The sequence below is a fragment of the Lithobates pipiens genome, unplaced genomic scaffold, assembly GCF_037356315.1.
Source record: "Lithobates pipiens isolate NorthernLeopardFrog02 unplaced genomic scaffold, aLitPip1_a1.2 Scaffold_83, whole genome shotgun sequence".
In the NCBI taxonomy this organism is placed as follows: Eukaryota; Metazoa; Chordata; class Amphibia; order Anura; family Ranidae; genus Lithobates; species Lithobates pipiens.
The window spans coordinates 1,015,098-1,042,674 of NW_027507907.1; the positions used below are offsets into that span (position 1 = coordinate 1,015,098).

Consider the following 27,577-nt stretch of genomic DNA (forward strand, 5'->3'; position numbering starts at 1 on the left):
GAAAAGTCCGCTCATTTCGAGCAGGTCTCCAGGTAGGTGGGGACCGCGAAGGAGACGTCGCTGGCCCCGCCGCCTGGTATGGACTTAAAGGGGAACCCCAACGCTGAAAAAAATCGGCGTGGGGGTCCCCCCCAAGTCCACAACAGACCCTTGTCCGAGCACACTACCCGGCCGGCCAGGAAAGGGGGGCGAGCCGTAACAGGCCGCGTGCCCTCAACATGGGGGGTGCCTTGGGGAAGGGGGGGCCGCGCGTCCCCCCCACCCCAAAGCACCTTGTCCCCATGTTGATGAGGACAAGGGCCTCTTCCCGACAACCCTGGCCGTTGGTTGTCGGGGTCTGCGGGCGGGGGGCTTATCGGAATCCGGGAGCCCCCTTTAATAAGGGGGCCCCCGGATACCGGCCCCCCACCCTATGTGAATGAGTATGGGGTACAATGTACCCCTACCCATTCACCTGTAAAACAAAAGTACAAAAAAAACACAACACACGAGATAAAATACTTTATTGCACAGCTCCGGGGGCTTCCGTCTTCGGGGGTCTTCTCGCCGGACTCCTCCGCTATCTTCTTGTAGCTCTTTTGCTAGCGGGGGAGTCCGGCTTTCTTCCTCGCCGCCGGCCTCTTTTCCCGACTTCGGGGGTCTTGTCCCCCTCTTCGGTTCTTCTGCCGGGCCACCGCGCCTTCTTATAGCTCTTTTACAGGCGGTGGCCCGGTCTTCTGTCGCCGCCTTCCGTTCTTCTTCTTCTTCTTCTTCTTCTTCTTCTTCTTCTCCTTCTCCTTCTCCTTCTCCTTCTCCTTCTCCTTCTCCTTCTTCTCCAGGAGATGTTGACTCGACGCTCTCTCCGGCCACAATGCCAGGGACGCACTGCGCGGCCACTTATGTAGGGACAAGGGGCGGTGTCACATGGGTTGGTCACATGGGTTGATGTCACATGGGGACTGTGACATCGTAAGGGGGCAGGGTCACCATGTGACATCAACCCATGTGACCAACCCATGTGACATAAAGCCATGTGACACCACCCCTTGTCCCTATATAAGTGGCCGCGCAGTGCGTCCCTGGCATTGTGGCCGGAGAGAGCGTCGAGTCAACATCTCCTGGAGATGAAGGAGAAGAAAAGAAGAACGGAAGGCGGCGACAGAAGACCGGGCCACCGCCTTTAAAAGAGCTATAAGAAGGCGCGGTGGCCCGGCAGAAGAACCGAAGAGGGGGACAAGACCCCCGAAGTCGGGAGAAGAGGCCGGAGGCGAGGAAGAAAGCCGGACTCCTCCGCTAGCAAAAGAGCTACAAGAAGATAGCGGAGGAGTCCGGCGAGAAGACCCCCGAAGACAGAAGACCCCCGGAGCTGTGCAATAAAGTATTTTATCTCGTGTGTTGTGTTTTTTTTGTACTTTTTTTTTTACAGGTGAACCAACGGCCAGGGTTGTTGGGAAGAGGCCCTTGTCCTTATCAACATGGGGACAAGGTGCTTTGGGTGTTGAGGGCACGCGGCCTGGTACAGCTCAGGAGGGGGGGCGCTCGCTCGCCCCCCTTTCCTGGCCGGCCAGCGTGCTCGGACAAGGGTCTTCTGTGGACTTTTTTTCGGCGTTGGGGTTCCTCTTTAAGTCCATACCATGCGGCAGGGCCAGCGACGTCTCCTTCGCGGGCCCCGCCTACCTGGAGACGCGCTCGAAATGAGCGGACTTTTCTCCGCGTGTGTGGGCGAGTCCGTTCATTTCAAAAGTAGGGCGGATAGTACGGCGGACTTAGTACGCCGTATTAGTCCGCTCAAAAAGTGCCGTGTGTGGGCAAGTAGCTCGTTCGGAAATTCCAACGGACAGTCTGGCGTACTTTTCCGCCAGACTAAGTACGTCATACAGTTTGACCGTGTGTACGTGGCATAAGAATGACGTGTGCTCAGAAGCAAGTACGAGAAGGAAGCTATTGGCTACTGGCTATTGAACTTCCTTTTTCTAGTCCCGTCCTACGTGCTGTACGTCATCGCGTTAGAAATCGCCGGACTTTCGGAGTGTCCGTGTGTGGCCAAGTCCGTTCGTTAGAAAGTCTGGCGGAATGTTTGTCGGACTAAGTTCGCCAGACAATTCCGTCGTGTGTACGCGGCATTAGGTTCTCAAATGCCACGTACACACGATCGGACTTTTTGACAGCAAAGGTCCGACGTCTGACAATTCGATCGTGTGTGGGCTCCAACGGACCTTTGCTTGCCAAAAATCCGGCGGACTTTAGAAACAGAACATGTTTTAAATTTTTCCACCGGAACTCCGCCGGACTGAGAAATCCGTTCGTGTGTATGCTAGTCCGATGGACAAAAACTGACGCTAGGGCAGCTATTGGCTACTGGCTATGAACTTCCTTATTCTAGTCCGGTCGTACGTCATACGTCATCACGTTCGAATCCGTCGGACTTTGGTGTGATTGTGTGTGGCCAAGTTCGTTCATTCGGAAAGTCTGTCGGAACTCCGCCGAAAGTCCGTTGGAAAGACCATCGGACCTAGTCCCTTGAAAAGTCTGGTCGAGTGTACGTGGCATAACAAACCTCTGAGGGCTTCACAGAACAGCTGTATTTATACTGAAATTAAATTACACACAAGTGGACTTTATGTACTAATCAGGTGACTTCTGAAGGGGATTGGTTCCACTAGATTTTAGTTAGGGGTATCAGAGTGAAGGGGGCTCAATACAAATGTACCCCCCACTTTTCACATATTTATTTGTAAAAAAAAATTTAAAAAATGTATAATTTTCCTTCCACTTCATAATTATGTGTCACTTTGTCTTGGTCTATCACATAAAATCTCAATAAAATACATTTACATTTTTGGTTGTGCCATGACATAATGTGGATAATTTCAAGGGGTATGAATACTTTTGCAAGGCACTGTATGCTAGGGAATGATTAGGCTGGGGGTTAGGTGGTTTTTTTGCTTCCAAGACAGTAAAAAAACTGCATGTTGGGCTGGTGATCCTCTCCCATTCAGACGTCACTCTGGAACCTGCAGTCAGGGGCAGCCTCATGGGTGGTGTATTACTTTCTGCTCCCCATTCAGACCCTGCCATCAAAGGGCCATTTGGTTGCGTTGGCCTCCCTGGTCAAATGTTTCCAGATCTCTATTGATTATATCTGCTTAAAAATATTTTACTGCAATGTCGTCTTGATAAATGACCCATCTGATGTGCTATTTTGTAGGATCTGCAGCAAGGCCTGTGTTGAAATTCAGCCCAAACTATAGTACGATCTTCAAAGGAGAGAAAATTAAAATGACCTGTGATTCCCAGCCTAAGGAGACGGAATACGCCTGGTTCTTTAACAATGAGAAGATTGGAGGGAATAAAGGGAATATATATACGAAATTCCAAGTGCTAACGTCATGCAGAGCGGAAATTACCACTGTCAGACCCCAGATGGTAGCAAAAGTGAGATGGTCACACTGAATGTGACTGAAGGTGAGCTAATCCAACAAGCCAATGACTTACTGTACTAGTTGTCACTAACATACTGCTATGTCGCAGAGATACATCTTCAGGGGCGGAGGAAACCCTGAGCTCCACCTGAGCAGAGGGTAACAAGGTGTACCCCCGTTTCTTGTCTCAGGGACAGCTGGGCAAAGCCAACCTTAGCCAAAAGCCATAAAAGCATAATGAGTTCAGGCAGTGGCAGAAAGCGAGAGAGCACAGTCTGCACCGCTTCTCTCCTCACTGCTCTCTGCACTGGGCTGACAGGAGTAGTGCTGCTGCTGTCACTACTCTTGTCAGCGTTGAAACAGAAGGAAGGCGCCTCCATCCCTACAGTAAACCACTGCACCCAGGACAGCCACCCCTCCCGTCCACCCCTTGTCCCGGCCCTAAGTTTAGGCCATACTGGCTACACCACTCATGATGAAAGTCTGGAGCCACCTGAAAAGTTACTATTTCATGTTGCCGGCCAGTACTACAGAAGTGCTACTTGGTGGTTATATATTGTTGCTGATAATTTTAATCTGTCGTTGACCGATAGAATATGCTGCTGTATGATATTACTTTTTTTTTTTTAATCAGGTAATTTTTATTACCCAGATATTTAAAAGACAATAGGCAATCAAACAATAACAAAAAAGTATAAAAGGAAAAATACCTAATAACAAAAAACAAAAAACACTCAAATGAAGCACCTCAAGTACATGTATTAAGGACGTATTAAAATAAGTGTGTAGAGGATTTGTACATTACTCAGAGATTGTGCAGTATGCTAAAGAAATTCAATATCCAATGAACAACATAGCTTCACCGCTAACAATACCATAGACAATCCTTTTTTATTAGATGAAGTTACCATTGTGACTTTTACCAACCATTCGCCCGGCCACAATACATACCCCAGGCTTTCCTGTGTCTCCTCTCCTCGTGTCTCCACCACCCGGTGGCCAACGTTGCTTTTCCTCTGGCTTTCCTCAGGGCAACCAGCTTCCCCTGCATCTTCTCGCCTTGCATCCCCCCCACCTTCTTCCCAGTGGCCAGCGTAGCCTCTCCTCTGGCCGGCTTCCCCTGAGTCTCCTCTCCTCGTGTCTCCTCCCAGCGGCCAGAGTAGTTTCTCCTCCGGGCGACCGGCTTCCCCTGCGTCTCCTCCCTCCTTCTCCCAGTGTCCAGCGTAGCGTCTCCTCTGGCTTCCCTCCAGGAGACCTGTTTCCCCTGAGTCTCCTCTCCTCGTGTCTCCTTCCAGCGGCCAGAGTAGCTTCTCCTTTGGCTTCCCTCCGGGCGACCGGCTTCCCCTGCATCTCCTCCCTCCTCCTCCCAGCGTCCAGCGTAGCTTCTCCTCTGGCTTCCCTCCAGGAGACCTGTTTCCCCTGAGTCTCCTCTCCTTGTGTCTCCTCCCAGCGGCCAGAGTAGTTTCTCTTCTGGCTTCTTTCTGGGCGACCGGCTTCCCCTGCGTCTCCTCCCTCCTTCTCCCAGTGTCCAGCGTAGCTTCTCCTCTGGCTTCCCTCCAGGAGACCTGTTTCCCCTGAGTCTCCTCTCCTCGTGTCTCCTTCCAGCGGCCAGAGGCGACCGGCTTCCCCTGCGTCTCCTCCCTCCTTCTCCCAGTGTCCAGCATAGCTTCTCCTCTGGCTTCCCTCCAGGAGACCTGTTAACCCTGAGTCTCCTCTCCTCGTGTCTCCTCCCAGCGGCCAGAGTAGTTTCTCCTCTGGCTTTCCTCTGGGCGACCGGCTTCCCCTGCGTTTCCTCCCTCCTTCTCCCAGTGTCCAGCATAGCTTCTCCTCTGGCTTCCCTCCAGGAGACCTGTTTCCCCTGAGTCTCCTCCACTCATGTCTCCTTCCAGCGGCCAGAGTAGCTTCTCCTCTGGCTTCCCTCCGGTCGAACCGGCTTCCCCTGCGTCTCCTCCCTCCTTCTCCCAGTGTCCAGCATAGCTTCTCCTCTGGCTTCCCTCCAGGAGACCTGTTAACCCTGAGTCTCCTCTCCTCGTGTCTCCTCCCAGCGGCCAGAGTAGTTTCTCCTCTGGCTTTCTCTGGGCGACCGGCTTCCCCTGCATCTCCTCCCTCCTCCTCCCAGTGTCCAGCATAGCTTCTCCTCTGGCTTCCCTCCAGGAGACCTGTTTCCCCTGAGTCTTCTCTCCTCGTGTCTCCTCCCAGCGGCCAGAGTAGCTTCTCCTCTGGCTTCCCTCCGGGCGACCGGCTTCCCCTGCGTCTCCTCCCTCAGATAGGCCATCAGTACATCAGGAATGATCATTTTTCAGATACAGTATCTATACCAAATATATGCCGTAGTTTGTGGACTCTATAACTTTTCGGCAGACTAAGTATTCAATATTCATTCGCTATTGTTGCACAACTGGGTGGGCTTCGGGCGGTGTGCTCTGTGCCCCGAGCCCACCCTATTTTGAAGCCTATTAAAGCCTAGCTCTAATCACGTGCTGCAAAAAAAAAAAAACACCCCCCCATTGGAATCCATGCATCCAACACCCAGCATGTAGATTAGGGGCAGGGATGAGGGGGGCGGCACCTGTTACGCCCCTTATGGATGGGCCACCACTGTTTGAATCCAACCACCAGGATCACATTTTTTAGAAATTTCTCAGGCACCTCCTATGCTTACTACATTGTAGTGTTATGCATACATTGACTTTTTAATGATAATATTCAATAAATCATTTTTCCATAAAATTGTTTTTTTGTTCCTATATCTAGTTGCCTTCAAAGTCCCAATCCTCTTCGGGGGACCTCTTTTTACTTTCCAAAAAGGGGTCATTTAGGGGGAATTTGTACTGTTATGGCATTTTCGGGCCTCAAGAAATGAGATATGCCATTGGTACATCAGGAATGATCCATTTTCAGATACAGTATCTATACCAAATATATACCGTAGTTTGTGGACTCTATAACTTTTCGAAAGACTAAGTAATAGACTGATTTGGGTTATTTTCACCAAAGAAATGTAGCAGAATTCAGTTTGGCTTAAAGTGGTTGTAAACCCTTACAAACCACTTTGACCTACAGGTAAGCCTAGATTAAGGCTTACCTGTAGGTCCAAGCAATATCTCCTAAACCTATATGGTTTAGGAGATATTTGCCCGAAAATAGGCACCGCTGTCTATGGCGCATGCGCCGTAGACAGCGGCGCACAGGCGCACTGAGCGCGGCATTCTCGGCGACAGAGCTGCCGCGCGTGTCGGCTCCCGTGCGCATGTGCGGGAGTGACGTCACCGCGGCTTCGCCGAATGACAGCGGCGTAGCTGCGAGACACCACCAACAAGATGGATGCGGCGGACTACAGGGGACAGCGGCGACTTCGCTGGCTCCTGTGTCAGGTAAGTGACACATAATGGGCTACTATGCTTTGCCTTTGCAGGGAATGAAAGAGGAAGTAAACTCATCAGGGTTTACTTTCTCTTTAAACTTATGAAGATTATTTATTGGTAAAATTTTATAATTATAAATTTTTTTTAAAGTTTATTTATCAAAAAATAAAACACACAGTGGTGATTAAATACCGCCAAATGAAAGCTCTATTGTGTTAAAAAAGCTCATAAGGGTACAGTGTTGGATGACCGCCCAATTGTCATTCAAAGTGCGGCGGCGCTGAAAGCAGAATATTGACCTGGGCAGGAAGGGGGTAAAAGTGCCCGGTATTGAAGCGGTTAAAATAGCAACTTTTGGTAGATTGATCCTAAGTCACCACATCCTATAATGGCCGATGAGAGAGGAGCGGAACAGTATGGTGAAAAAGATAACCAGCGCTGGGCTTGGGCCAAGTGGGCCTGTCTATCAGGCACTGGTCACTCTTGAGTTACCCTTGCTCTAATACACAACTTATATGATTCTGTATTTCAGGCCAGTTGATCCTGCAGACAGCACTCTATATTCACGAAGGTGATCGCTTGATTCTGAAATGTCACCACAATCCTGGAATTACTGGATCACAGAGTAAATTTTACAAAAATAAAGCTGAATTAATTAATTTGAATAATGATCCTCTGTTTATGGTATCAGACATTACCATGAATGCATCTGGTTTGTACAGCTGTATAAAAGAGTTATCTTGGGGTTCCTGGAGCTCTCAGTCCACAGCGTATGCCACCATAAAAGTCAAAGGTAAGGTCTGAATGCTGAATTTGGGATGAGCGGGTCTTTATCGCTTGCAGTTCTCCTATTTATGCCCAGAGCTTTAACGATTTGGTCTGTATTAAGCTTTGTGGTGGGATAGCGCTGTCACTCAGAAGCTCCGCAGTGATTGGAGAAGCCATCAAGGAGTGGGTGACAGTGGCAGGGATGTGAAAGAAAAAAAAAAACTGGGAACAATGGAAATTCCAAAATCTACATTATGAGATATACAAACAGTTAAAAGATAAATAGAAGAAAGAAAAAAGAAAACATCCAATAAACATATACATCAAGTGATCGAATAACAGTAACAGGCATGTACTGGCCATTGGGACTACCGGGAGTTTCCCGGTGGGCTGATGGCTCAGTGGGCCACTCTGATGTAAGGAGGTGCTGATGGGACACTCTGAGGTAAGGAGGTGCTGATGGGACACTCTGATGTAAGGAGGTGCTGATGGGCCACTCTGATGTAAGGGGGCTGCTCATGGGACACTCTGATGTAAGGGGGCTGCTCATGGGACACTCTGATGTAAGGAGGCTGCTCATGAGACACTCTGATGTAAGGAGGTGCTGATGGGACACTCTGATGTAAGGAGGTGCTGATAAGCCACTCTGATGTAAGGGGGCTGCTCATGGGACACTCTGATGTAAGGAGGCTGCTCATGGGACACTCTGATGTAAGGAGGTGCTGATGGGACACTCTGATGTAAGGAGGTGCTGATAAGACACTCTGATGTAAGGGGGCTGCTCATGGGACACTCTGATGTAAGGGGGCTGCTCATGGGACACTCTGATGTAAGGGGGCTGCTCATGGGACACTCTGATGTAAGGGGGCTGATAATGGGACACTCTGATGTAAGGGGGCTGATAATGGGACACTCTGATGTAAGGGGGCTGATAATGGGACACTCTAATGTAAGGGGTGCTGATGGGACACTCAGTTGAAAGGGGGCTGGTGATGGGACACTCTGTTGAAAGGGGGCTGGTGATGGGACACTCTGATGTAAGGGGGCTGATAATGGGACACTCTGATGTAAGGGGGCTGATAATGGGACACTCTAATGTAAGGGGTGCTGATGGGACACTCAGTTGAAAGGGGGCTGGTGATGGGATACTCTGTTGAAAGGGGGGTGGTGATGGGACATTCTGATGTAAGGGAGTGCTGATGGAACACTCAAACTGTAAGTGGGCCGGTCTGGATGAAGTCCAGGGCCAAATTTCTGTCCCAGTCCAGCCCTGAACAGTAATAATCAACATCCAAGGTAGTCTCTCACGATAGTGTCCTATGGTCCTAAAAATCATGTGCTCCACCGTCTGTGATGCTCTCCATCACCAGGGGAGGGCTGGCAGCCTTAGGCCTGGGGGGGGGGGGGACAAGTCCAGTCAAGTGGCCCATTGAGCCACCGAATCAGCACACCATCCATGCCCACCTTTTTTTTCAATGCAGCCTCACTAGTGCCCATTAGCTCAGCCTCATCAGTGCCCATCAATGCAGCCTGATCAATGCTGCCTGATCAGTGCCCATCAATGCAGCCTCACCATTGTCCATAAATGCAGCCTAACTAGTGTCTACCCAATGCAGCCTGATCACTGGGGCAGGGCAAACGCAGCGTATAGGGGGGGAGATGGGATGTGGGGGTCAGCTGGGGGTGTCAGTGTCTCAAACCTGGCATCTCAGCTCAGTAGGTCCTTGCATGCCTTGTCCTCCTGGGGGGGTGATTCTCCTGGTCCTGGGGTAAAGTTGCTGCCAGCACTGAGCCAGCCACGAGTCTCGACTCCCTGGCGCTCCCCACATCAAAGACTACAGTTGTAGTCTCCTCTGTGTTTGGGCGCAGACTACAACTCCCAGAAAGCAAAAGCGGACGGCCGTGGCAGCCGTACCCCCAGCCCAGCTTCCTAGAGAAGGAAAAAAATGTCAGTGGGCAGCAGCATAAGTTAACATAAGTTAACTTCAACATAAGTTAGGGCAGCCTAGGGGAAATTGCCCCCCCTTTCCCCCCGGCCCAGCCTGCCCCTGTCCATCACTATAGGAAGAACCATCAAATTTAAAGTAATCGTAAAGCCTTGTGTCAACTTTTTGGTTTTCTTGAAGGCACTGATGATGTAGCTCCGACCAAATGAATGCCCCCTGAGAAGGCAACATCACCAGTGCCTTTAGGGAGATCTCCTACGTAATTGGTAAAACCTTGCAGTATTGTTGTACGTTCTACGTGAGCTCATAACCGCATACTGCTCATCTTGTGCCTGTGCCTTATGATGTTACATTCATTTGTTTAAAAAAAAAAAAGCCTTCCCCCGTGATCTTGATTTTTTTTTTTTTATACGGACAAATGTAGAATCGTATGGGACATGTGCGAGATGAGCCGCAGGATGCCATGCGCTCCATACGACCATATTGCAAGCCGATCCTGGAAAGAACTGTTAACATGGAGGTGTGGAAGCATGGCACGGGCAGTTAGAGAGACACAATAATAAGGATGAAAGGAGGAGAGGTAGACATTTTGGACAATTTCATGCTGCCAACTTTGTGGGAACAGTTTGGGGATGGCCCCTTCCTGTTCCAACATGACTGCGCACCAGTGTACAAAGCAAAGTCCATAAAGACATGGATGAGCGAGTTTGGGGGTGGAGGAATTTCACTGGCCTACACACAGTCCTGATTTCAACCCGATAGAACACCTTTAAGATGAATTAGAGCGGAAACTGCGAGCCAGGCTTTCTTGTCTAACATCAGTGCCGGACCTCACAAATGCTCTTCTGGAAGAATGGTCAAACATTCCCATAGACACACTCCTAAACCTTGTGGACGGCCTTCCCAGAAGAGTTGAAGCTGTTATAGCTGCAAGGGGTGGGTCAATATTGATACCCTACAGACTAAAACGGGGATGTCATTAAAGGTCATGTGTGTAAAGTCAGGTGTCCGAATACTTTGACAATATAGCGTAGATAGATAGCTAGATAGATAGATAGATAGATAGACTGCAGCATTATGAAGAAAGCCTCTGGGTCTATGTTAGCCCTTGTACACACGGTAGGACATTCTGTCAACCAAATCCGTTGGATTTTGTCAGACGGATTTTGTCCGACGGATTTTGTCCGAAACTGTTGCATACACACAGTCGGAAGAAGTTGTCGGAAAATCCGATTGTACATAACGTGATGACGTTATTTCGTTACGACGGGACTACGTTCAGGCTAGTAGCCAATAGCTTTGGTCTAGGAATTTGATCTGAGCATGCGTGGCACTTTGTCCGTGGGAGTAGGCCACACATGATCGGAGTATGTCTGATCGGAGCATTTTGTCGGAAAATTTTATGTACAAGTTGGAAAACTTGGTCCGTCGGATACTCCGACGGAAACAGTCCGATGGAGACCACACACAGTCAGAATATCCGACAAAACGGTCCGATAGGACACATTCCGTCGGAAACTCCGACCGTGTGTACAAGGGCTAACAGTAGAAGGGGTCCCAGAACCCGCCAACACACACATCTAGTGTAGGGGGGAGGTGGCGGAGAGTATGGGGTCAGCAAAGAGCTTGGGGGCGGCAGAGAGCATGGGGGGGGATGGCGGAGAGCATGGGGGATGGCGGAGAGCATGGGGGATGGCGGAGAGCATGGGGGGAGGCGGAGAGCATGGGGGATGGCGGAGAGCATGGGGGGAGGCGGAGAGCATGGGGGATGGCGGAGAGCATGGGGGGAGGCGGAAAGCATGGGGGAGGTGGAGAGCATGGGGGTGGCGGAGTGCATGGGGGGTGGTGGAGAGCATGGGGAGAGGTGAAGAGCATGGGGGGTGGCGGAGAGCATGGGGGGGTTGGCGGAGAGCATGAGGGTGGCGGAGAGCATGGGGGCGGCAGAGAGCATTGGGGTGGCAGAGATCATGGGGGGAGGTGGAGAGCATGGGGGGAGGTAGAGAGCATGGGGGGATGGCGGAGAGCATGGGTGTTGGAGAACATGGGGGGTGGGCAGAGAGCACAGGGAGGGTGGCGGAGAGCACGGTGGAGCTGGCAGAGAGTATGGGGTCGGCAGAGAGCATGGGGGCGGCAGAGAGCATGGGGGGGATGGCGGAGAGCATGGGGGATGGCGGAGAGCATGGGGGTGGCGGAGAGCATGGGAGGAGGCGGAGAGCAGGGGGGTGGCGGAGAGCATGGGGAGAGGCGGAGAGCATGGGGGTGGCGGAGTGCATGGGGGGGTGGCGGAGAGCATGGGGAGAGGTGAAGAGCATGGGGGTGGCGGAGAGCATGGGGGGGTTGGCGGAGAGCATGGGGAGAGGTGAAGAGCATGGGGGGTGGCGGAGAGCATGGGGGGGTTGGCAGAGAGCATGGGGGGATGGCAGAGAGTATGGGGGGTAGCAGAGAGCATGGGGGGTGGCGGAGAGCATGAGGGGATGGCAGAGAGTATGGGGGGGTAGCAGAGAGCATGGGGGGGTGGCAGAGAGCATGAGGGGATGGCAGAGAGTATGAGGGGATGGCAGAGAGTATGGGTGCGGTGGAGAGCCCAGGGGGAGCAGCAGAGAGAAGCAGGATAGGAGGAGGAGCGGTGGGGGCGGCTGCATATAGAAGAATAATTCTCTCCATCCTCCTCCTGCAATCTCTGAATGCTTCTCCTCTCCCTCTCGCAGGCATTCCGCTACTGCAGGAGAAACATGGAGAGAATTATTTTTCTATATGCAGCCGCCCCCACCGCTCCTCCTGTGCAGTTTGGGGGGGGCTGAACTCACATTTTCACCGGCTCCAAGGTGTCGCTCTGGCTCCTCCTCCCGGCACCGACGGCTGAGCTATACAGGCGGCCGCGCAGCCGAGCAGAGGCCGAAGGAGTGACATTTAGCTCCTCCCCCCGGCGCCGATGGCTAAGCAGCCGGGCGGCCGAGGAGAGGCCGAGGAGAGGCTGGATGAACGGCGCCAGCTCAAGCCCCGCAAGGACTTGCAGCCTGGCGGCCCCGGCGGCCGCGGCCCACCGGGCAAGTGCCCGGTTTGCCCAATGGCCAATCCGGGCCTGAGTCTACACCTCTTCTACCGTGAGGACCCAGCGTCTCCAAGGTCTTCAACTTCCATCTGCAGGCACCTGCACCCTTTCGTTGTCCTCACGCTCCCTGTTCCCATCTCCAGGGGCGTGGAGACCGGAAAAGTGCGAGAGGCCACCCTCAACAGTCTGACTCCGCTGTAAGGTACGTGACAAGTAGGTAATTAAATATGTACATGGTTGGCAGCCATTTCTGCTCATGGCTCTGTTTTTTTCCTTCATAAAAGAACGACCAATTACCCTGTGACATTTGTGTTTTTACAGAACTGTTCACAGTCCCTGTAATCAGCGTGACCCCAAATCCAGCAAAAGCAGGTTATAACGTGACTATAAAATGTCAGGCAACTGCCTCGAAATACAAACTGAAAACAGAACTGTTGTATGGGATCTACAAAGATGGACAGATCATTCAGAGATTCAGCTTGGCTAATCAAAGCACAATTCCGGCCGGAAAACGTTCTGGGAAATATTACTGTGCTGTGACACCTAAAACGAGCACTGTGACAAAGAAAAGCCAAGAAATAAATCTAAAAAGTAAGTATATATCAAGAGCTGGGAGATAGTATAAAGCAAGGGTGTCAAACTCCAATTTTATTGACTGCTGCATCAGCAGTATAGTTTCCTACAAAGAGCCGTTCGTGCAGAATTCGGGATTATGCTACACACAGAGTGCAGGGTCCAGGAGTGCGTTACGTACAGAGTGTAGAGATCAGGATTGCACTACGTACAGAGTGTAAGGTTTAGGGGTGCGCCATGTAGACATGGGCTCCGTCAATAAATTTGTTTCTTTCTGTTCCGTTTCGATTCGTAATAAAATTAATTCGTACTTCGTATTTCGTGTCCGAAATTCCGTTCTGTTTCATACGAAATACGAATTGTCGTTAGGTTAGTTTATTATGACTTGCAAACGACTTCTGTAATAGAAGTCAATGTAAGTTGCCTGAAGACTAGGGATGAGCCGAACACCCCCCGGTTCGGTTCGCACCAGAACTTGCGAACGACCCCCGCGTTCGGTACGAACGTTAGAACCCCATTGAAGTCTATGGGACTCGAACGTTCGAAATGGAAAGTGCAATTTTAATGGCTAATATGCAAGATAGTGTCCTAAAAAGGGTTTGGGGACCTGCCTCCTGCCTCAGGGGACATGGGTCACTGCAAAAAATTTTTTTAAAAACTGCCGTTTTGGCGGGAGCACTGATTTTAATGACGATTAAAGTGAAAAAAAAAAAGGTGAAATATTCCTTTAAATATGGTGCCTGGGGGGTGTCTGTAGTATGCCTGTGAAGTGCCACGTGTTTCCCGTGTTTAGAACAGTCCCTGCACAAAATGACATTAAACGGAAATAACACCATTTAAAACTGCTTGCGGTTTTAATGTTATATCTGGTTCCTGCAATATGGTTGAAAATCATTGAGAAAAATGGCATGGGTAGCCCTCCCTGCCCATTACCAGCCTATTTGGGTCTTGTACGCATATTAAGGGGAACCCCGTACCCATATTAAAAAAAGGAAATGCGTGTGGCCCCCAGGCCCTATATACTCAGAACAGCAGTATACAGGCGGTGCAAACAAGACAGGGACTGTGTAGGTTTGTTGTGTTAAGTTGAATCTGTTTGTCATTTTCAACCGGTACATTTTTAAAGTGTAGCTCCAGTCAAAAAAACTATTTTTAAGCTTTTTGGAAAACATAGGGAAGGGTTATCACCCCTGTATAATTTGTTTTGTCGTCCATCTTTTTTCATCTCACTTGCTGCTGTCTCCTTGCGTTTGCAAGTAGGAGATGTTTGTAAGTTGGATGTTTGAAAGTAGGGGCCTGCCCTATATTATAGCGGTATGTACTGGGTACAGAGCACGCAGACAGCACGCACTATCTCCTAACACTACTGACTGCAAGCTCTATTATTAACCACTTGACCACTGGGCACTTAAACACCCTTAATAACCAGACCAATTTTCAGCTTTCGGTGCCCTCACATTTTGAATGACAATTACTCAGTCATGCAACACTGGACCTATAGGAAATGTTTGTCCTTTTTTTCACACAAATAGAGCTTTCTTTTGGTGGTATTTAATCACCTCTCAGTTTTTTATTTTTTGTGCTATAAAAGAAAAAAGACCGAAAATTCTGCGAAAAAATGAATTTTTCTTCGTTTCTGTTATAAAATTTAGCAGATTAGTAATTTTTTCTTCATAAATTTTGGCCAAAATTCATACTACTACATATCTTTGGTAAAAATAAGTACAAATTGGTGGATATTATTTGGTCTTTGTGAAAGTTATAGAGTCCACAAGCTATGGTGCCAATATCTGAAAATTGATCACACCTGAAGTACTGACGGCCTATTTCCTTTTTTTTTTTTTTTTCACAAAATTGTGATATTATCAGGTTATTTCACACACACAGCATATGCATACCACAAATTACACCCCAAAACACATTCTGCTATTACTCCCGAGTACGGCGATACCACATGTGTGAGACTTTTACACAGCGTGGCCACATACAGAGGCCCAACATGCAGGGAGCGCCATCAGGCGTTCTGGAGCACCCAGGCCAATTCTGACATTTCTCTCCTACATGTAAAAATCATAATTTATTTGCTAGAAAATTACAGAGAACCCCAAAACATTATATATATATATATTTTTTTTAGCAAAGTCCCTGGAGAATACAATGGTGGTCGTTGCAAATTTTTATCTCACGCGGTATTTGCGCAGCAATTTTTCAAACGCGTTTTTTTGGGGGAAAAAACAGTTTTGTGCTTAAAAAACAAACAAAAAAAACAGTAAAGTTAGCCCAATGTTTGCATAAAGTGAAAGATGAAGTTATGCTGAGTAAATAGATATCAAACATGTCACTCTTCAAAATTGCACATGCCCGTGGAATGGCGCCAAACGTCGCTACTTAAAAAATCCCCATAGGCGACGCTTTAAAGTTTTTTTTACTGGTTACATGTTTTGAGTTGCAGAGGAGGTCTAGGACTAGAATTATTGCTCTCGCTCTAACGTTCTCGGCGATACCTCACATGTGTGGTTTGAACACCGTTTTCATATGTGGGCGGGGCTTACGCATGCGTTCGCTTCTGCATGCGAGCACATGGGGACATGGGCGCTTGAATTTTTTTTGTTTTTTTTTATTGTTCATTTTACTTTATTTATTTTAGTTTGACATTTTTTTCCCCAAAAATATATTTTTGATCACTTTTATTCCTATTACAAGGAATGTAAACATCCCTTGTAATAGGAATATGGGGTGACAGGTCCTTTTTACAGTGAAATCTGGGGGTCAATATGACCCCACATCTCACCTCTAGGCTGGGAAGCCTGAAATAAAAAATAAAAAAAGATTCTGGCTTTGATCGTACTGGCGAGTTGGTAGAAGCACCGGAGGGCGGTGAGGGGTGGGGGGCGTCTATGGCTGGGTATTTCAGGGTATCACCGAGTATGGCTGGGTATCTCCGAGTATGGCTGGGTATGGCAATTTATGGCAGGGTATTGCAGAGTATTGGCGGGGTATTGGCGGGGTACTACAGAGTAATAGCAGGGTACTGCAGAGTATTGGGGGGTACTCCAGAGTAATGGCAGGGTACTGCAGAGTAATGAGGGTTACTGCAGAGTAATGGGGGGTACTGCAGAGTAATGGCAGGGTACTGCAGAGTAATGGCAGGGTACTGCACTGCAGAGTAATGGCGGGGTACTGCAGAGTAATGGCGGGTACTGCAGAGTATTGGGGGTACTGCAGAGTATTGGGGGGTACTGCAGAGTAATGGGGGGTACTGCAGAGTAATGGCAGGGTACTGCAGAGTAATGGGGGGTACTGCAGAGTAATGGCAGGGTACTGCAGAGTAATGGCAGGGTACTGCACTGCAGAGTAATGGCGGGGTACTGCAGAGTAATGGCAGGGTACTGCAGAGTAATGGCAGGGTACTGCAGAGTATGCACTGGTATTGCAGAGTATTGGCAGGGAATTGAGGGGTTAAATTCGGTGAGCAGCGATGTGGGCACTGCAGATGCAGCCCACATCGCTGCTGACACCGATCTCTTTCCCCTCCGCTGTACCGATCGGTACAGAGAGGGGAGGGAGGAACCGGCGTCATAACATGACGCCGGTTTGTTTACAAGTGATCACTCTGTCATTTGACGGAGCGATCACGTGGTAAACGGCCGCTATGACCTGCTGTTTACCGTGATCCGTGATGCGCCGGGTCCTGTGGACCAGGCGGTCACGGATGCTCTCGAGTGCGCGCCCCAGGGGGCGCGCGAGAGCAGAATTCTGGGAGGCCGTTTAATTAACGGCCTCTCAGAGTTAAACAACCGCCCTGAAGCCGTTAATCGGCAATGGGCAGTTGTTAAGTGGTTAAAGCTAGATCACTAGCTATATAGGTGAGGTGAATATAGTGGTGTATACTGCGGTCAGGGCACAGACAACAACCACTACACAGCAGCAAGATAGGAAATCAGCCAAAAACGATTGGTGTGTAACTGTGTTGAAGGTACACAGAACACCCACTGCTTCAGATGCTAACACACTACACGAGGCCGCCTCAAAGGCGGCCTTATATAGTGTGGGGCGTGCACTACACAGCCTGAGCTATGATTGGCCACAGGCAGGATGCCTGTGGCCAATCATGGCTCTCCTCGCTGCTGGCGCTGCGATTGGCCAAGCATGCGGGGTCACAGTGCATGCTTGGCCAATCATGAACCAGCAATGCATTGCGCTATCGCAGTGCATTGTGGGCCACTCGAATTTTGACGCGAACGGCCCAAACGTTCGGAATTCGCCGAACAGCCAATGTTCGAGTCGAACGTATGTTCGACTTGAACACGAAGCTCATCCCTACTCCTGAACAGCACAAACTTTGGACTGTGGCCACGGCAGACCCGAGGTGTGCGAGCTTGTAAGCGTCGTTCTCACCCTCTCCTCGGTGCCCAGACACAGATGCCAATCTCACCACTTCCCCGTTCAGCTCCAAACATTGCACATTACTGGTGATGATTGCCGCACAGCCACGCCCCCAACGTTTCATCATACATTGACTTCCTCATGGGGTTGGCTGCACGGCAGGACAATCAAACTATTTATACCCTCCCATCCATCCCATTCACAAGATCCGCCACAGCGCTTGCGCACATCTCGTGCCCCCGTTGGTATAATTGTCAGGGCTGGCTTAGCCCTTTCTCCTCTGGGCTGGCCGCTCAGCTGTCGGCTAATTGCCAGCTCTCTTCTCTCTCCACAGTTACCAGCTGTTCCCGATGATGCTCGTCTGGCCTGCCTATATAAAGTCTTCCAGCTCATTTCTCCACTAGGAACCTTCTCCTGCTTTTGTTTCAAGACTGGCTTGCTAACATCCCTCCTGGCTTCCATACTGCTTGCGGTTGCTCTCCTTGGATCCCTGACGTCCGGACTGGCTGATTACCAGATCTGGTTTATGAACTTTGGACTGGCTGACTACCCGATCTGGCTACTGGACTCTGGCTTGCTTGACTACGCTTTTTCCTATTTACCTTTTTATTTTTTATTAATAAACAAGTGTGATTTGATTGTACTTCTGTCTCTGTCTGTTTCATGGTTCCTGACAATAATCTACCGATGATCTATGTTCATATTGAGCATTACACCCTAACTCATGGGACAGCAGGCCGGAATGTTATGCAATAAATTGAAATAAGACAAGCAGACAAGTATTTGGAATAATAACACATCAAAAAACTCATCCAGTAAACTTAAAGCTAGCCTAACCACTACGGCTCAGGCAGCAACAACAAAGTACCCAAAAGGGCAGGCGGACCTAAGGCCAACTGCCCACAGAACCCCAACCCGCGGCCAACTCAACACAAGAGCTTAAATCCACATTGAAAATATCCAAGCCAATATCAGACAAATGGATGCCATCCTGCCTGTAAAGGCCTGGAATACCCCCCTCTAGCTCAGTGTGCCTAAAGGATAACATTCCCAATCTAGACAATAGCTCGGATACTGCCCTATTCACTCTCTTCCTGATTTTTTTCAAAAGGGCGTACAGAAGGATAGGAAAGCCAACCCATTATCTGCACAATTTCCAGAAAAAAACACTACCGGACTGGGAAAGGATAACTGGATTTTCTGTAGATCATCCCTAATCTGAAAAATAAGGTCCAAGGTTTTACGATAACCAATATCATTACCTCCTAGATGAATAATTAAGATATCCGGAGAGGGAAAATGAAGAAGAAGCTGTGAAATAAAAGAGCTTAGATCTGACCATAACATTCCCTTCTTTCCGCACCAAAAAATCTTAAATTTATTAACATCCAATCCTAAATTGCTAGTATAAACTCGTTGTTGAGCTCTCAAATTCGCCCAATAGATGAAGGAGTGTCCAATCATCCACACAATGCGAGTTTTACTTGAAATAGTTCATAGCATTACGTTAGGACGAATATAAAGCAGGTACCTATCCGATTTCCATCTACCAATCTGTTTAATGGATCTAACGTCAAAACCCAATCTAGCGGCCTCTGTTGCTGCTCCAATTCGAAAAGAATGTGACGATAAATGCTCCTGATCTAAGTTTAGAGCCTTCAAACACTTCTTGAAAACACATACGAACTGGTACTTAGTAAGGGGTAAACCTGATTCATGAATAAAAAAATTTGAAAACCCCAAAGGCATAATTGATAAATATTGACGTATCAGAGCCACCGCGGCAAATACTAGCACTTACACACATCTAATGTTAAAGAGGAAGTAAACCCTGGTGAGTTTACTTCCTCTTTCATTCCCTGCAAAGGTAAAGCATAATGGACTACTATGCATTGTATAGTAGTCCATTATGTGTCACTTACCTGACACAGGAGCCAGCGAAGTCACCGCTGTCCCCTGTAGTCCGGCGCATCCATCTTCTCGGTGGGTCTCGCAGCTCCGCCGCTGTCATTCGACGAAGCCGCTATGATGTCACTCCCGCGCATGCGCACGGGAGCCGCCACGAGCGGCATATTCGCCGTTAACGATGCCGCGCTCAGTGTGCCTGTGCGCCGCTCTCTACGGTGCATGTGCCGTAGACAGCAGTGCCTGTCTTTCGACAAATATCTCCTAAACGTGTAGGTTTAGGAGATATTTCTTGGACCTACAGGTAAGCCTTAATCTAGGCTTACCTGTAGGTCAAAGTGTGTTGTAAGGGTTTACAACCACTTTAACCAATCACCTTTACCTACCTGATCCGTTTTGGATCTGCTAATCAAAATATTTATTCAACTTTCACAAACAACAACTTCAGATGTGTGTATTTGAACCAGCTCAGATACCATAAGCCCGCAAAAAACATAACCGAAAAAAACGCACAAAAAAGAACCGATTCAAAGTAAGAAAAACAAATGTCATCTGTTATGGAGCAAAGCTCCCCCAGCACTAATGGGGTGATGGGCTTCCTTGAATCAGGTCTAAAATTTTTCCTTTTATAACCTTTTAAAGCTTGTTTTATAGAAAAATATTGCATGCAAGACGGCATGTTATTTAATTTCAAGAAAAGAGAAATTCTAGACAGAGTTTTATGTATGTAGGAGCAAGAATAATTTTGCTCAAAAAGAGAACCAAGAAACTTCAATAATAGTAACTCAGACACGGAACCCAATGGTTCACCTATCATATTCAAAAATGTTACATACAGAAACCAGGCACACTGATATCCTGCCCAAGTAGAAGGTGCCAAAGAATTGATAATATAAGCAGAAATGGGCCTTAAACCAGGTCCCATAAATTGATTGGACAGGAATGACCCACTCGATCCGCCTCCGGAAATAGCTTGAAAAAAACGCTCCATCTGTAAACGAGACAACGCATCCGCCAAATCATTGTCCTTACCTGGTACATGTACAGCCTTTAACCATATGTTTAAACTTAAGCATTTAAATATCAGGTATCTTATAAGGACAATGACTGGCGGAGACTTGGATGTTAAACAATTAATAGCAGAATTTACTCCTTTATTATCTGTACTCAAAATTCTTTTATTTTTGAAAAAAGAACCCCAATTCTCAAGTGCAACAATGATAGGGAATAATTCCAGTAAGACTATGTTTTTAATGTAACCTTTTACTAGCCAAGAGTTATGCCAACGTTCTGCGCACCAATGCTTCTGCCAAATTGCGGCAAAGCCATGTGACCCTGCTGCATCAGTGAAAAGGAGGAAATCTGAATCTAGAACGAAATCCTCCTGCCATAAGGCCCTACCATTGAAATGTGAAAGGAATTGCAACCAAACCAGCAAATCCTCTTTCATATCACTGGATAATCGCACATGTGAAAAGGGGGATTTTAAACCAGCGATAGCGAGGTAGAGCCTCCTAGAAAATATTCTGCCCACTGGCATGACTCCTGTAGCAAAAGCCAGAAGCCCCAACAGAGACTGCATCTCCTTCAAGCAGGCTTTCTTTTTCCTGATTAGCTTTAACAATATAGAGCCGATCTTCTCAATTTTTTCTTCTGGTAACCTGAACTATATTAACTCAGTATCAATAATGATACCTAAAAATTCCAGACAAGTGGAAGGATAATATAGTCTTTTCATGAGCCAATGGTATACCAAAATGTTCACAAACCTCAAAAAAATTGTAATAAAGTATCACAATCGAAGGAATTGGGAGGGTCTAAAAACAAAAAATCATCTAAATAATGAATTAAAAATTGTGAACCAGAAATGGAAGAAATCACCCACTGTAAAAATGAAGAAAAAGACTCAAAATAAAAACAGGAAAGGAATAACCCATAGGTAAACATTTATCAAAATAAAAACTACCGTTAAAGAAAAACCCAAGGGAATTAAAAGATAAAGGATTAATGGGAAGCAAGCGAAAAGCTGACTTGACATCCGCTTTTGCTAAAATAGCTCCCTTCCCTAAAATTCTTAACTTTACTAGAGCATCTTCGAAAGAAGCATATCAAACCGATGACATACTCTAATCAATTTGGTCATTAAGGGAATTGCCTTTGGGAAAAGATAAGTGATGAATTAATCTAAAATAATTCTTTTCCTTTTTTGGAACTACTCCTAAAGGAGAAATCTTGAAATCAGAAAATGGAGGGAAAGAAAAAGGGCCCGCCACCCTTCCTTCTGAAATTTCAAAATTAACCTTATCTAAAACTACCTGAGGAAATTCAGACAGATTTCAAATTATTAACTATATTACAACCTTGCCCTTGAAATATAGGCAATAAAAACCCGTTCCTAAATCCTTCAATGAGAAGATGGGCCTTCAACTTGTCTGGAAACACCTGAAGCCATGGGAGCATATTTGCTAAGATCACTGGTGTGCGTGCTTTTTGGAAAATTTCCAGATTGTAAATTTGCTGCTGACATTTTTTTTGAAACATTTTGTAACTGAGTGCGCTCCAGCACAAAAGGCGTATTTACAGGAATTGGACCATTTACACTGATTGTCGTTGAAATTGAAACAGATTCCTCTTTTATAACCGGCAGTGCTGTTAACTGGTGGTGCTAACAGTGCCCTTGAAAACGTTTGCCTCTGGGGTAGAAAAAGGTTCAGCCAAAGGCCCATATCCTTAACTCCCCAGTGTAATCTAGGATGAACGGACAATTTCTAACGAAATGCCTCATCAGAATTAAACCATGCCACTCCCCCAAATTTTTTTACATGCTTCAAATATAATGTCTAATGCCACGTACACACGACCGGACTTTTTGACAGCAAAGGTCCGAAAGAACGAGTCCGTCGGACACTTCGATCGTGTGTGGGCTCCATCGGACCTTTGCTTGCCAAAAATCCGGCGGACTTTAGAAATAGAACATGTTTTACATTTTTCCACTGGAACTCCGCCGGACCGAGAAATCACTTAGTTTGTATGCTAGTCCAACGGACAAAAATCGACGCTAGGGCAGCTATTGGCTACTGGCTATGAACTTCCTTATTCTAGTCCGGTCGTACGTCACCACGTTCGAATCCATCGGACTTTGGTGTGATTGTGTGTGGCCAAGTCCGTTCATTTGGAAAGTCCGTCGGAACATGCAGGTAGGTTAATTGGCTTCTGTCCAAAATTGGCCCTAGTATATGAATGGGGACCTTAGATTGTGGGCTCCTTGAGGGTAGGGACCGATGTAAAGGGATAAGGGTAGACACTCACTCAAGTTGTACTGGATGGACTGGTGTCTTTATTCAACCTTACTAACTATGAAACTATGAAACTATGAAACTCCGCTGAAAGTCAGTCTGAAAGACTGCCGGACCTAGTCCCTCAAAAAGTCCGGTCGTGTGTACGCGGCATAAGTGTTGAAATAAACCCGTACTTTTTTCAGGGGATTTTTCACATAAAACACCCGCAAAAATACAAAACGCCTGTAACCAGTTATTAAAATTTTTTGATACAGGTCTACGTCTGTCATCATCCTCCTTTTTCTCTGATTTATTAATAAAATCTTTAGCGGAAGGAAGAAGTGAAAGAATATCTATAAATTCCCCCCCCGACAAATTTTTTCCTTAATAACCTTAGACAAATGAAATCCTAACGGCGAAATATCACAGGGCATGGACTCCTTTAAGCAAATTTCCGGTAAGTTTTGTGACTTAGCATTGCTATAAGAAACATTGCTTTTCTGTTCTAAATGAATTGGCAAAGCTGGAGGGCCATTAGCAGAAACGCCACTAGGTGGCGACCAAACTCCCGTGGCTGAAACATCAGAAGCTAAAACATTACTCATAGCTGGCTGACAAAATTATTTCTGGACAGCTAATTCTTTAGACACCTTAGTTAATAATTCTATAAAACGATTTAATAACTCATTAACAGAAGGTGTATACATACCTGCACTCCCTTGATGCAAAGCAGGCCCACTATCAAGCCCTGTTTCAGTGAAAGGCAGCATGGTCGGTAGCCTAGGTGATGCCTGACGCTGTGGAGAGGGAGACTACTCCCTCAGAGAGGTTGCCCCGCCTTCCGTACCGCCTCCGGCCCCGCCCCACCGCTTCAGACGCGGGAGCTCTTCCGCTCAGCTGGCCGCTCTGCCTGCCCGCTCCAAGCCTTCCCCCACCCGCCTGCCCTCTGGTACGGTCCTGAGAAGGACCAGCTGTTTTATGTACAGCAGGGCACGGCGGGGTAGGTGAATAGCTCCGGCGGGGGGTTTCGCTTCCTCTTCGCCGCCCCATTAGAATGACCGGGGGCGGCGCTTCCTTGCTGACGCGCCGGCTCCTCCTCCACATCTTCGGCATCCGCTTCTTCCTGACACAGCGACGGCTCCTGGGCTTCCACCGTTGGCCGCTCTCCTCTTCTCTCCTCCGGACCAGGACGGCTGACAGGCGGTGTAGCTCCCACCGGAGCCTCTTGACACGACGGCCGGGGGAAGTCTAGGCACTGGCGACTCCAGGCTTCCCCGCCATCCTCTCCAGCCTGCTCGATCAGTCGCCGAAGGAGGCTCATCTTCCGGCCTCAGAAGAGACTGCTTGTTCAGGGCAGAACCCAGAGAGAACACCACAGCTCTTCTTCTGAGCCCATGAGCCCCCTAAACGGAACACCCTTTAAATAGCCCTGCATACCCCATAAAAACTGGTTTAAACCAGTTCTTCCCGGGCTTTTTCAAGTTTCAAGTTTTCCTGTACCCCTCCTCAATACACGTGACTAACAGCTGTCTCCCCGCGAGCCACAGGCTCTTCAGGGGAACTTGGGGGAACAGCTGATCCAGCCGCTCTCCCATGACGAAAAGGGGGGAGCGGCAAGAAACTGCCCTCTCCCTTTTCCTGTCAAGGTTAATGTAGTATCTGGTATGCATTTAACATAATACATGTACCCTGCTATATATCCTTCAAACATTATTCCACATGGTCAGTTTAAAGTAGGATGCTTTACAAACATGTACATATTTTTCTTAACATAGTGCGCTCCCATCCTATCTTCTCATATGGATAATGATCACTTTGTGAAGTTATAATCAATATACCCATCCGATGTACTAACGTGTGTATTTTTATGGATATTTATTTAACCTTACTTACACAAGGTCAAATTTGGGGTTCTATTAACCCTTTCATGACTAAGCCTATTTTTGACATTTGGTGTTTACAAGTTAAAATCCATATTTTTTTGCTAGAAAATTACTTGGAACCCCCAAACATTATATATATATATATATATATATATTAGCAGAGACTCTAGAGAATAAAATGGCGATTGTTGCAATATTTTATGTCACACAGTATTTGTGCAGCAGTGTTTTAAACGCAACTTTTTGGGAACAGACACTTTAATGAATTTAAAAAAAAGGAAACAGTAAAATTAGCCCAATTTTTGAATAATGTGAAAGATAATGTTACGCCGAGTAAATAGATACCAAACATGTCACGCTTTATAATTGCACACACTCGTGGAATGACGACAAACTACTCTACCTAAAAATCTCAATAGGCGACGCTTTAAAAAATGTTTCCAGTTACCAGGTTAGAGTTACAGAGAGCTAGAATTATTGCTCTCGCTCTGACGATCGCGGCGATACCTCCCATGTGCGATTTGAACACCGTTTACATATGCGGGCGCTTTACATTTTTTTTAAAAAATGTCTTATTTATTTTCAAATTAATAAATAGTTTTTTGTTTTTTTTTAATAATAGTTTTGATCACTTTTATTGCTGTCACAACAAGGAATGTAAACATCCCTTGTGACAGTAATATTTGGTGACAGGTACTCTTTATGGAGGGATCGGGGGTCTAAAAGACCTCCAATCCCTCCTTTACACTTCAAAGTATTCAGATCGCCGTTTTTGGCGATTTTGAATACTGTATATATTTTTAAATCCGGCGCCATTGGCAGCCGAGTAAATGGGAAGTGACGTCATGACGTCGCTTCCGTGTTTACAATTAGGAGACTGGAATGAAGCTTCTTACGGCTTCATTCCAGTCCCTCCCTAGCCGCCAGAGGCATTGGATGTTTGATCGGGGCTCCCGATTGAACGGGAGCCCCGGTAAGAGCGGCGGGAGGCGGCGGGAGGGGGGACGCCCCCTACTGCTCCTCCGGCATAACAGCTGAGCGGCTTTTAGCCGCATCAGTTGTTTTGGCTGGAAAGCCGATCGCCCGCTCTAAAGATCAGTACCGGGATGATGCTTGCAGGTGCGGGAATCATCCCGGTATAACCCCAGGAAGCCGAGTACGCACATCTGCGTACACTCGTTGGCAAGGGGATAATTCTGGTTGATGGCTAATTATGGAGTCACGGGATGTGGTTTTGAGATGCATTTGCTTGGTGACCCCATGTTAGTACATCGGATGGGTATATTGAGTATAACTTCACAATGTGATCATTATCCATATGAGAAGATAGGATGGGAGCGCACTATGTTAAGGAAAATATGTACATGTTTGTAAAGCACCCTACTTTAAACTGACCATGTGGAATAATGTTTGAAGGATATATAGCAGGGTACATGTATTATGTTAAACGCATACCAGATACTACATTAACCTTGAGTTAGGATGTAATGCTCAATATGAACATAGATCATCGGTAGATTATACCAGCGGGGACTAGACATGGGCGCCGTCAATAAATTTGTTCCGTTCCGTTACGGTTTGTATTAAAATTAATTCGTGTCCGAAATTCAATTTCAATTCGTACGAAATACGAATTGACGTTAGGTTCGTTAACTTGAACGAACGTTCTTTACGATGAATTTTAAGGCAAAAATATATATACCTCAATATGACAGTCGATGCTGATGGAAGTTTGGTTTTTATCCGAAATACGAAACTCCGTTGAAGAATTTCCTATCCGAAATACAAATTTTCGTTAGATGAGGGGCTTCCACCATCCCTGTGCTGTGCTGACTTCCTCCTGGGGCTGTACCCCTGCTGTGCTCAGTATGTCAGCACAGCACAGGAATTTGGGTACAGCCCCATGAGGAAGTCAGCATAGCACAGGGATGGTGGGAGCACCTCATAATAAGCATAATGCGTCGTTGACGTGACAGCGACTGATCCAAAAATTCGTAAACAAAAGTTCGTATTTTGTACAAAATTCGGACGCATGGCAATTCGTATTTCGGATCCTCCTGAATGTACGAATTTAGGGAAATTCGTACGAATTTGAGATTCGTACGAAACTAATCACACATGTCTAGCGGGGACACGAGATGTGCACAAGCGCTATGGCGAATCTTGTGAATGGGATGGATGGGAGGGCATAAATGGTTTGAAGCCAGGAAGGATGTTAGCAAGCCAGTCTTGAAACAACAGCAGGAGAAGGTTCCTAGTGATGTGACCAAACGTGAAGGCAATGGAGAAATGAGCTGGAAGACTTTATATAGGCAGGCCAGACGAGCATCATCGTGAAAAGCTGGTAACTGTGGAGAGAGAAGAGAGCTGGCAATTAGCCGACAGCTGAGCGGCCAGCCCAGAGGAGGAAGGGCTAAGCCAGCCCTGACAATTATACCAGCGGGGACACGAGATGTGCGCAAGCGCTGTGGCGGATCTTTTGAATGGGATGGATGGGAGGGTATAAATGGTTTGATTGTCGTGCCGTGCAGCCAACCCCATGAGGAAGTCAATGTATGATGAAACGTTTGGGGCGTGGCTGCGTGGCAATCATCACCAGTAATGTGCAGTGTTTGGAGCTGAACGGGGAAGTAGTGAGATTGGCATCTGTGTCTGGGCACCGAGGAGAGGGTGAGAACAACGCTTCCAAGCTCGCACACCTCGGGGCCGTCGTGGCCACAGTCCAAAGTTTGTGCTGTTCAGGAGTGAGGCTTGCTGTGACTTTGATATCTATTTGCTGGCTTTTGAACTGTGAAATGTGAGTGTAAAGGTTGAAGTGTTTTTGTGTTTTAATAAATTGATTCATACGGTTTTACACTATTGCAGCACCTTTATTATTTTACTATTTTACATGTGGAATATTTGAATTTGCACAATGGATGATTGGAGCAACGGTTCACTACCTTTATTTTTTTATTATTTTACATGTGGAATATTTGAATTTGCACAATGGATGATTGGAGCAACGGTTCACTACCCGC

At 47.4% G+C, this 27,577-nt stretch overlaps 2 protein-coding genes across 2 annotated transcripts in view; one reads left to right on the forward strand and one right to left on the reverse strand.

Moving 5' to 3' along the window:
- The first annotated feature begins 2,942 nt into the window (after positions 1-2,942).
- Positions 2,943-20,746, forward strand: LOC143973515 (Fc receptor-like protein 5). Its single transcript, XM_077474433.1, has 4 exons — positions 2,943-3,444; positions 7,299-7,559; positions 12,854-13,123; positions 20,667-20,746. The coding sequence occupies exons 1-4, from the start codon at positions 3,369-3,371 to the stop codon at positions 20,744-20,746; spliced, it is 687 nt and encodes a 228-aa protein (XP_077330559.1). The 5' UTR covers positions 2,943-3,368.
- A 6,359-nt stretch (positions 20,747-27,105) lies between these two features.
- LOC143973516 (uncharacterized) overlaps positions 27,106-27,577 on the reverse strand; it is an 86,482-nt gene continuing 86,010 nt past the window's right edge. The window contains exon 12 of the mRNA XM_077474434.1: positions 27,106-27,345. Coding sequence (XP_077330560.1) covers positions 27,106-27,345 — 240 coding nt within the window. The remainder of the gene's footprint in view (positions 27,346-27,577) is intronic.

Bases quoted from the DNA above. Each gene is read 5' to 3' on its own strand.
- LOC143973515 (XM_077474433.1), top strand. From the start codon at position 3,369: ATGCAGAGCGGAAATTACCACTGTCAGACCCCAGATGGTAGCAAAAGT. The intron at 3,445-7,298 runs GTGAGCTAATCC...TCTGTATTTCAG, and splicing joins CACACTGAATGTGACTGAAG to GCCAGTTGATCCTGCAGACA. The intron at 13,124-20,666 runs GTAAGTATATAT...ACCTTTTACTAG, and splicing joins CCAAGAAATAAATCTAAAAA to CCAAGAGTTATGCCAACGTT.